We start from the raw sequence: 10,454 nt of genomic DNA on the forward strand, positions 1-10,454 counted from the left end.
CGTTATGTTTTGATGTTTGATCCCACCAAAGTTTCTCAAGCCTTGCCGATCTTCTCGCGTAATCCGTTGACCACCTCGTCGACAGCCTCCATGCTTGTGGCATCGACCTTGTCAGTCTTGTGACCCCTCTTGGTCAACTCATCGGCAAAGAGGTCCATCGCTGGTTGGTAATTGCGCACCGCTGAGCTCAGCGCATATACAGCCTTGCGACGAACATCGTTATGCTCATCCTCCTGGGTCGCTAGGTTTACAAGTAGCGGAAGCCCTCCCATAGCGAGCAAACGCTCCTGGGTGCGCTCGTTGTTCTGTACAGCGGTTCCCACACACCAGGCTGCCATCTTGCGCATCTCTCGCTCGTCATGCTTGAGCTGGTCGAGTAGTGGGGTCCACAGGCTGAGATTTGCGATATTGTTTGCATTGTCGAGTCCCTCGATAAGTTGCTCAAAGTTGTCAAAGGCGATGAGTTTGTCGTCAAGAGAGACCTGCTCAGCATCGTCCGATGTGATTATATCCATAGAGGCCCTCATAAGGTCGGCGTCAGAGGGACCGCCCATGAGCGATGCCATGAGTTCTGGTGTGAGTTGTGTGGTGGGAGCTGGGGCATCAGGGTCATTTCTGGTGGCATCTGATTGCTCAATACTCCATTTGAGGAGTTCGTTAAGTCGCTTGTCATCCATGTCTCCTTATTTTTGTAGTGTGTTTCTTGATATGTTGTTTGAGCTGAGTTTGTTGAAGGAGTAAGAACAAAAAACATCAATCTTTTGATATTTGCTTTCAATTTTCAACTTTACCAAGCATATCGATTAGAATTTGCCCATTTCTGGAATCTTCAAGAAGACTCTAATCCAGAAACGGTCTAGCTCAAGACAGATACAAAGAATACCAATTCTCCATCAACCGACCAATTATTTTCTCGCAGTTCGATAAGGATACATTGCAGCCCAATCAGTGCCTTATGATGACTTGTACATGCGTTTGAGTCAAACAACATAGTAGTACCAAGCTTCTGCTGGGGATAGACACCGCAATTCAACTGACAACAGTTCTACGTGGCAGAGAATTATTTCATCATAGCTCCCCTCCAGCTCAGCAAACCTGCCCCACCTTGCAAGGTTGCCCCTCATCGCTGCTTTTGTGGCCGAGACGGGAGAATGAGCTTAAAGCGAGAGCGAAAAAGGCTAAGAAAGGATTCTGTGTCAGATACCACACCAAACAGCATGATTGACCAGAAGGCATTGTGGCTGGTTGAACGCGCGTGTATTGCGTTGCATGACACTTGCAGGAGCCTGGCCGCAAGGCTACCATAATACTGAAGTCTAAAGTCCCATGTTCGAACTAATGGAGCCTAGTCAGTGGACGCATTTCGCATCTTCGAGAGGCGCCGGAGATCCCGCTGTTCGTAGGTAAGTAAGCGAAGGCATTCATTCTCACAGCCTTGCTACTGGCCGACTGCTCCCGCTGGTGGGTTTCCCCGGCTGGGCTGGGCAGGGGCGAGATACAGGGGTCTAATTCAGAGTTTAGGAGATCTATTGATTGTGAAGCCAATATTTGACAGCCTCGTGGTTTAGGGGTGCTCATGAAGCGGTGTTGAAATTAGGCTGCTAATATGAACCACACTCACGATAGCGAACAAGATATGGACTCGATGGAACATAAACTTGTCTCTCAATACATAGTAACGTTCAGCATCACGTCCTGATTTGTCGAAGAAGTCTCTATAGTGAAGCAGATGATACGGCTGCGTGATATCGAGGAGGTTCTCGCTGCCAACTACAAATCCCTACCTACCTTACCAGGGCAGACCAGTCGGAATGAACGGGTGAGTCCTGTCTCTTCAGTAAACGAAACAGGCCCTAACGCGTATTTGGTATGGTTGGTCAGCAAGAAACTTCTTCAATACAAAAGCTCTCTCCGCGTAACTCTGCCCTGAACGAGGAGGTACATTGCTCGATTAGCCACTTGTGCTAATTATGGAGTGGAACTCGGGACCTGGAAGCTGGGTACCGGTTCCAATCTGCGGAGCATCTGGAGATTTGGCATGGAGATAACAGCCCCTTTTCAGTTACAAAACCCAAGTCCTTGGAAGCCTTGGGATGGTTGTTGGTCGTTCTGGATGATGAGATCCTGCAGATAGACATTCCGTTTATGGATGGGCCTCACCCTGGAATGAAGATTGGACAGCATCTCTGAGCTATGTGTGGCTGGGGCTGACCTGAACAGGAGCTATTTGCGTAGACCTTCTCGATGATACAAAGATGCCTGGGATACCTACTAGGCTGGCATATTATTTTCAAGTCAATGATGTCTAGTAGAATGCCACTCTGAAGAACGAGTCCTCAGCTGAGACGTTCACACACTTTGCCAAGAGAAATAAAAGGAAGCCTCAGAGGCTGCAGCATTAGAAAGTTCCCTAGCTGACGTCTTCGCCAGCTCGCGTGGCGGTGGATGAAGTTCTGCTTACGACGTCACCTTGTACAGAAAGGATAAAGTCAGGACGGTGAAGCGGCCGTTTTACTGAGTCGGGACCTGCTTGCAAATGTCTAGAGCTTGACAGAAAATCACTACCTGATCCGAAGGAATCACTAGATATTCTGACCTTGAATCACGACCACTTGCCTCAATATCAATTCTCCAAGGAATTGGCGATCACGAACCTCTTTTACTTTTGTAGGTAAGCTCTCCACCTCAGCCACCGCTATAACCATTCCACTGCGACCGCTGCTCTGCAACCACTGGGACAAAGTTGCTCTCAGGGCATCCTTCTCTGCACTACGACCACCACGAACCAATCAGTAAAGCGGCAAGCAGCTTGGAAAGACCTGTTTTTCTGGTTGCCCCGCCTAGCCCGCCTCTATTTTCCCCCTTAGCAAGAGTGCAGCTCTCGCTCCTGCTCTAGACTGTGCCTCGTCTGCTCCGTTTCCCTACCCAATTCTGGTAGGCGGTCTCTTCAGGTTGCCCCCCCCCTTGTCCCCAAAGTGTCCACCTCAGCAATTCGGGGCCCGCCCACAACTTTCTTGTGACAGCGTCGCCCGGCGATACTTGTCTCCTTTCCCCCTCCCCCATTCTCCCGCCTCCGTCTCTTTCCCTCTCCCATTCCATTCCAAACTACTTCTCTTCAACTCTTCTAACCCCCGACCTCCGTCTCCTTCTCCATTCAACGTCTCTTTTCCTGTAAGCTTGCTCTTCCACCTACTGATTACTACATCTTTCGTCTCTTTTCTTTAATAGCTCTTCGTCTTTTCTTCTTTGATTCTTGGCCGCTAATCCCGTTTCTGGACAGCTTTCTCATACACACACCGTAATCCACAGCCATGGAGGGTACGTCGCATCATACCGCGTCGCTGCATCGTCGGATCTAAACAATCCGTTTTGAGCATCGCGAAGATCATCTCCAGACTCATGCTGACTTGCATTCCGCTTTATAGAAGAAGTTGCTGCTCTCGTCATCGACAATGGGTAAGCTCCCCCGCCTGTCTCACCGACCTCTGGACTATCTCTCCCCGCCTCTCTGCTCCTGGACCAGATCTGCCACCGCATCGTCCGATGCCCGACACCGGCCTCGACATTGATGCTTGGGAGTGCTTGGTCTTTGAATTGGTGCTGAGCGATCCCAGCATGTCCATGTAGCTAACTTGATATCAGTTCGGGTATGTGCAAGGCCGGTTTCGCCGGTGATGATGCTCCCCGAGCTGTTTTCCGTGAGTACCCCACTTTCTAGCCTCTGCGCCCAAAGAATTGATATCGCATGTCCTGGGCGCAAGTTAACCAGAAACCCAAATCTAACGTTGTAAACAGCTTCCATTGTCGGTCGCCCCCGTCATCATGGGTAAGTTGTAGCTATAGCGGCAATTCTGCCGCCTTCCTGGGGCTGGCCACTGACAAGTTCTCAGTATCATGATTGGTATGGGTCAGAAGGACTCGTATGTTGGTGATGAGGCTCAGTCCAAGCGTGGTATCCTCACTCTGCGATACCCCATTGAGCACGGTGTTGTCACCAACTGGGACGACATGGAGAAGATTTGGCATCACACCTTCTACAACGAGCTGCGTGTCGCCCCCGAGGAGCACCCCGTCCTGCTCACCGAGGCTCCCATCAACCCCAAGTCCAACCGTGAGAAGATGACCCAGATTGTCTTCGAGACATTTAACGCCCCAGCTTTCTACGTCTCTATCCAGGCCGTTTTGTCTCTGTACGCCTCTGGTCGTACCACTGGTATCGTTCTGGACTCTGGTGATGGTGTCACTCACGTTGTCCCCATTTACGAGGGTTTCGCCCTTCCCCACGCCATTGCCCGTGTCGACATGGCTGGTCGTGATCTTACCGACTACCTCATGAAGATTCTTGCTGAGCGCGGTTACACTTTCTCCACCACCGCCGAGCGAGAAATCGTCCGTGACATCAAGGAGAAGCTTTGCTACGTCGCCCTCGACTTCGAGCAGGAGATCCAGACTGCCGCCCAGAGCTCCAGCCTGGAGAAGTCCTACGAGCTTCCCGATGGTCAGGTCATTACTATTGGTAACGAGCGATTCCGTGCTCCTGAGGCTCTCTTCCAGCCTTCTGTCCTTGGTCTTGAGAGCGGCGGTATCCACGTCACCACCTTCAACTCGATCATGAAGTGTGATGTCGATGTCCGAAAGGATCTCTACGGTAACATTGTCATGGTAAGTTTTGTGAGAATGAGCTGTCCGGAATTGTTCTAACCTTGATTCAGTCTGGTGGTACCACCATGTACCCTGGTCTCTCCGACCGTATGCAGAAGGAGATCACTGCCCTTGCTCCTTCTTCCATGAAGGTCAAGATCATTGCTCCTCCCGAGCGAAAGTACTCCGTCTGGATCGGTGGTTCCATTCTTGCTTCCCTGTCCACTTTCCAGCAAATGTGGATCTCCAAGCAGGAGTACGACGAGAGCGGTCCCTCAATCGTTCACCGCAAGTGCTTCTAAGGTATGCCAAGCTCCTGGTGACTGGGAGGATTCTCGCTAACTTACTAAGCTACCCGACCGACAAACCAAATCCTCCCGCTCGCGCAACGACGATAAGATCATGGAGGTGGCGACAGACACTAAGCTTTGGGTGGTTGGCAAACGTCCAAGTCGACTCTCATATTTACGAAAAGTTTTTGACATGGTCAGAAGGGTGGGCGTTGCGCTTACGAAGAGATGTGATGGCCCCTTTGTTGTAGTTGCGCGTGTAATGCGTGCCTAGGGGTAGAAGCCGAGGTTGACATACAAATACTTTTTTACTTTCCGCTTAGAATTTTTTGAAATGAAACGAGGTGATGACATGATGTCTGGTCCCTTGCGTACATTAAGTATGTCCACATACATGGTATCGTAATTAATTCTCACAAGTGCTTCCGAAGAGCATTGATTACGGCGCTTTACTTGTGGTGTCTAGGGGTTGAGAAGTCTGGTAATTGTTTGCGTCGTCTGTGGTTGGATCATGCCCCTCTGCAGAAGCGCGAGTTGTGTCTGACTGCGCTTCAACTTCAGCAGCCGTAGCGACCCTCTCTTCCTCGAGTTTCTTGTACTTCCTACGACTCTTTTTCGAAGCACTTGCAGCTTTCTTTTGCTTTACCTTGCCGACAATAGCCGATCGACTCTGATCCCCGTTGCGAAGTTCATCAACACGTTGCGCGAGTAATTCACGTGCATGCTTCCGGTTCTGGTCTCTCGAACGGGTTGCCTGAGACTTGACGACGATGCCAGTGGGTATGTGCTTCAGCTGAACTGCGGAATTGGTTTTATTCTAGTGTAACAACTGCGTAAGCTGGAAGAACTTCCTAGGACCGTGATCAAGAGCTGGGGAGCTAGAAAAAGAGTATGCGTACAATCTTTTGTCCGCCAGGACCGCTGCCTTTGACATAGGACTCTTCGATCTCAGACTCAGGCGGGGGCTTCGGCCGAGGAGGGAGAGCTTTCGCCAGGCAGATAGATGCATTGTGAAAGGTCCGTATTGGAAGTGCTGGGGGAGTGCTGTAGCGGATGGTTCGGATGAGTTTGAGCGGCATCATTACGATGCCATTGAATGCAGACATTCAACCAGAACATCAGATGTTTTGTGGCAAGGTCGTGAACTAGAGTCGTAATTCAGATTATAAGATGAAGATTAAGCACTGTGGTCGATGCTGATTTGGGCTTCCTGTGCCACCAGGAAGCCACAGTCACAGTCACAGCCACGAGCCAGTCGCGTGCGTATCAGCAGCCACAGCGAGATGGTGATCCAGTAAATTAGAGACCCGCACCCCCTGTAAGTTTCAATACATCGAAGCCTTAGCACTTCGCTGCGGTGCCTCCGGTACCCAATTTTCGGGAGCGTCGGTACGATAAAGGCACAAGGAGCCCAGATAAAGGAGAGCCGGCCTTTCCCTGGTCCTTATCCTTATCCTAATCCTGTATTCTCCATTGCTTCAACCTTTTCCCCTGAACCTACCACTTCAAGTCATTCATTTCAGCACACGGCAATTCTACGACGACGGCTACCGATATCTGCGATTCAAACACGTATTTTGACCCTTCAACTCGATACAATGGCCGTTCTTGGATCATTTCGCAAGTGGTTGAGCCTCAAGCAATACCAGCTGGAGGTCACTTTCAGTGTGTACATGTTCACGCCCTGGGAGAAGTTCTTTTTCAGTATGTTATCCGCAATCCCATACGTTTCAAGTTGTCGTTTTCTGAAGACTAATTCACCGCACTAGGCTCCATTGTTTTTCTGCTCTTCAGCTTGACCTTCATCGCCGCCTGTCTTTACCTCCCGCATCACATTTCTTTCCTTGTCGGTCGCGCCTGGTACTATATCAATGGAGAGCACATTGATGTTGCCGAGGTGGTACAGGAAGCTGTTAAAGATATGTCTGCGAGCGCGCTGTCCGGGACAACTGCAAGCGTCGTAGATGTTACCAAGGAGACAGTCGAAACGGTTGTGAGAGAACTATAAAATCCAGCTCTGGATTGCTTACGCGAAATCCTGGAAATGCATACATGCTGGACATTGGCACATAAATGGCTTCGTAATGAGGAGGCTCTGCATAAATGAGTCGTAAGAGCCGGTCTTTGGCCAAAGGGCCGTGAGAGATGGCTCGAGTTTCATCTGGTATACGATATAATGGATATGGATCTACAAAACTTTAGCCAATAGATGGCTGTAATGATAATACACTTTTACTCAACAATCCTACTGTTGATCCCACTGCTCGGTCTGTACAAAGATGAGCAAACCTCTGCCCTCGGTGTGAAGGAAATTTCTGGTAACTCGTAATCATAACTTTTGGTTCTATGGGTCTGCAGACACCTGAAGATACGCCTGGCTGAAGGCATATACTCTGAGTGAACTATCCTCTCCTGCAACTGCCACTTCAAATGGCCTCTCAGCCCCCTCTCGTACGACAGGACGCCAAGCAAGCTGGTGAACAGCCTTGGGCAAACAGTAACTAGAGGTAATGTTAGCAGTTGGTTCTTTTATATCGGTGGTTTACAAGCACTCACTCCTCATATGCGGGCTTCTCAATGGCATCAGTTCCATCCTCCTTGATCAGGCAAAGACTTAGTCGGCCAAGTTCTGTGCCAACTGCCAAGATAAATCTAGCGTCAAGAACCTGAGGGACAAAATCGACCGATGTCACAGGGGATGCAGTCGGGATGGAGGCTGTCTGAGAGAACTGAAGCTTTCCATCTTCGTTTGGCTTCGCGGCCCAAATGCGCACTTGCTTGTCACGGCCAGCAGTTGCGAATACTGGTGCCCCAGACGACGCAGGCGCCCACGCTGCGTCAAGTACCATACGTGTGTGACCCTTGGGGTTGATCTGCAGCAGCTTGTACGCAGCTTCATCCTCAGGCGCACGCTCAAAGACCGCCCATTGGCGATCGCGTCCTACACTCAGGAGGAACTGGTCGTCAGAGGAGAATCGAAGGCGGGTGGCTGTTAGAGAGTGTGCGGTCAGAGGCGGCCTGAGCTCAGTCCAACGATTTGTCTCGAATAGGCGAATTACGGCGTGGTTGGTCGAGCTGGCTTTGCATGCACTGGCGACGAGAGTGCCATCGTGGCTAGCTGCGAGACAAGAAATCTCGTAACCGTGTCCGTACAGCTTCTCGGTTTCCGGCCATAAGGTATGTCTTGAGAGTGTCTCCTCAAAAGGAGGGTGATCGATCTCCAAATGCGACTTTTTGACTATCGAGGCTGGATCCATGGCCTCACGATCCCGGTCATCGATGGGCTGAATTTCTTGGTCGTCTTCCACGGCATCAATTGCCTTGTTAGATAGTCCTAGGACTGGCATGTTGGCGGCATCTGGCATGTTCTGAACATCCATACCACCACCGATGCCTGCAAGGCGGTTGAGCATCGAGGCAACAGCTTTGGGTTCGCTAAAGACACGCATGAGTTTCTCATCTGCCCCTGAGACGAATTGAGAAGTTCCCACAGAGTCAATACAGTTAAGATCATAGCCGTGAATCTGAGGCCGGGACATTTCATGCCATGTCTCATTCCCCGGTCTGTCCCAGCGTGTATGCAGTCGTGTGGTTTGGTCAGAGCTTGTTGACAAGAGATACTCACCATTCTTGGCCCATGTTATACCTGTAACAGCTCTGGTATGCCCAGAAATAGCAACACATGGCTGCCAAAAGTCTTCCGCGGGGACATATTCCCATCGTCTCCAGCTACCAGTACGGCCGAGGCAGGCTACTGATTTACCATCGGGAGACCACAAGCCAGTCCAAAATCCGCCTGTGCTTCCAGTTGCTGTTGTTGCACCCTTCTCTCTGCTAATCTCACCAAGTCTCGCCATGCTGACCCAGATTCCAGAGCCAGAGTCAGCTTCCCAGATGGCGAGCGAGTTATCGGCCGATGTCGAGAGCAGCTGTAGCTTGTCGTTATCCTGTCGTTTCCAGCGTGCACTGTATATCCAGTCCTCGTGGCCCAAAAGAAGTGCTTCGAAAGTAACAGAGAAGTCCTTGCCGGCGGACTGAAGACGATGTGCCTTGTTGGATGGTGACTTTCCGGGGAGGTATGCGTCACTGGAAGGGTCCGAACCACTGGCAGCAGCAGCGGGCAGCTCCCTCCCCTGGTGGAATCTCCAGATACGGATGTATTTATCCTGGCTCGCTGAGGCGAGTAACAGATCACTGTCAGGGGCACATGTCTCTTTGGCGAAGCTCAAGCTCCGTATCCAACCCTCATGTCCTGTCAAAGTGGCTTGCACATTGAACTGAACATTTTCTGACTTAACCTCAGCTGTAAAAATCTGCACTATGTCTCTTGTACCAGCGGATGCCAGCACCAAAACATCGTCTTCGTCTCCAGCGTAGCTGAGTGATAGGCACATGGGGAAGTATTTGGGTGTTGTCTTGACGCTTTGGAGTAGAGTGAACTGGTCATTCTCGAGGTTCCATATTTTTATGGAGGCATCTGCACTTCCAGTTGCGATAATCCATTTCTGGGCCCCCTTGATCCTCAAGGCAGCGATACAGTTGATGGCAGCAGTGTGCTCGGTTGAGGTATGGATGGGCTTGAATTCATCCCTGTTGCGAGATGCTTTCCAGATGATCACGGTCTTGTCGTCTGAGCCAGAAACGAGAAACGAGTTTTCGTCCTGGTCTCCTTCGGAGAGAAACGTCAAGGCCTTGACAGTGCTCTTGTGCCCATTGAGCAGCTTTGTGACTCCCTGGGGAGATTCCGACTTCACATATGTTAGTATCAAGACACCTAGATGGTCTGCCAGAAAGAAGCGCAAATCAGGGTATATTGACATTAAAGCAGCAAGGTGGCTCGAATACTAACCAAAGGTCGCCATAACGCAATGTTAATATCGGCTCCAAAAGCCAAAATCCCACATTGACTCCAGTCTGCAACAGCGGTCTGCCGGTTGGCGCCCGAGGAGAGATATTCGATGGAGACGGGTCTTGAGCCCATTGTTGTCCCTATCTCGCCTTTCGTCGTCTCTGACTGAAGTCGTTATTTTTAGAGGTTGTAAGGATGAGTCTGAAAAGTGTGTGCTTCTTGACTTCTGATTGGCTGTAGAGACGTCCTTCTGAGATTTTTGGACGGGTGTGCTTATGTCATTCGATTTACGCTTGCAGGTGGCTTCAAACGCCAACACAAGAAAAGCAAATTAATGTCAACTGCTTCTACCAAAGGTCACGGGGTTATTGTTACAGAGACACCAGTGGCAGCATTCTTCGTCGCGACACGATTATCTCCGTTTGTTCACTCATCTTGTTTTCTCTGCCGAACTGAGAATCTAGCGTTTCCATTGTAGAAGGGTAATTCATCGTCAGCCTCTTACACCACGTCTCTTGGATACCTTAGACACAGTTTCACTACTGCCAACCACTACCTCGGGACCACCTTTTACCCACTACTGCAAAAGCAAAGTCACGATCAGTTGGCAGCAGTAGCATCAGGATCACGCTCCCAGATCGTCACTTGACTTCAACTTGCACATCTCTGTCACA

The 10,454-nt window shown here is 50.3% G+C and overlaps 5 protein-coding genes across 5 annotated transcripts; 2 read left to right on the forward strand and 3 right to left on the reverse strand.

Moving 5' to 3' along the window:
* Window positions 1-35: 35 nt before the first annotated feature.
* Window positions 36-677, reverse strand: FMAN_04167 (putative FES1-Hsp70 nucleotide exchange factor; the record flags this gene model as incomplete). Its single annotated transcript, XM_041829154.1, has 1 exon — window positions 36-677. One exon carries the CDS (start codon window positions 675-677, stop codon window positions 36-38), a length of 642 nt encoding a protein of 213 aa, XP_041679945.1.
* A 2,634-nt stretch (window positions 678-3,311) lies between these two features.
* Window positions 3,312-4,943, forward strand: FMAN_04166 (Actin; the record flags this gene model as incomplete). The annotated part of the gene is made up of 6 exons (XM_041829155.1): window positions 3,312-3,318; window positions 3,426-3,456; window positions 3,643-3,698; window positions 3,796-3,826; window positions 3,891-4,662; window positions 4,713-4,943. 6 exons carry the CDS (start codon window positions 3,312-3,314, stop codon window positions 4,941-4,943), a joined length of 1,128 nt encoding a protein of 375 aa, XP_041679946.1.
* Window positions 4,944-5,370: 427 nt separating this feature from the next.
* Window positions 5,371-6,010, reverse strand: FMAN_04165 (related to polypeptide chain release factors; the record flags this gene model as incomplete). Its single annotated transcript, XM_041829156.1, has 2 exons — window positions 5,371-5,748; window positions 5,831-6,010. The coding sequence occupies 2 exons, from the start codon at window positions 6,008-6,010 to the stop codon at window positions 5,371-5,373; spliced, it is 558 nt and encodes a 185-aa protein (XP_041679947.1).
* Window positions 6,011-6,529: 519 nt separating this feature from the next.
* FMAN_04164 (uncharacterized protein) lies at window positions 6,530-6,939 on the forward strand (the record flags this gene model as incomplete). The annotated part of the gene is made up of 2 exons (XM_041829157.1): window positions 6,530-6,635; window positions 6,701-6,939. 2 exons carry the CDS (start codon window positions 6,530-6,532, stop codon window positions 6,937-6,939), a joined length of 345 nt encoding a protein of 114 aa, XP_041679948.1.
* Window positions 6,940-7,275: 336 nt separating this feature from the next.
* FMAN_04163 (uncharacterized protein) lies at window positions 7,276-9,912 on the reverse strand (the record flags this gene model as incomplete). The annotated part of the gene is made up of 3 exons (XM_041829158.1): window positions 7,276-7,432; window positions 7,488-9,679; window positions 9,781-9,912. 3 exons carry the CDS (start codon window positions 9,910-9,912, stop codon window positions 7,276-7,278), a joined length of 2,481 nt encoding a protein of 826 aa, XP_041679949.1.
* Window positions 9,913-10,454: the final 542 nt, after the last annotated feature.

This window comes from Fusarium mangiferae (assembly GCF_900044065.1).
Source record: "Fusarium mangiferae strain MRC7560 genome assembly, contig: FMAN_scaffold003, whole genome shotgun sequence".
NCBI lineage: Eukaryota > Fungi > Ascomycota > Sordariomycetes > Hypocreales > Nectriaceae > Fusarium > Fusarium mangiferae.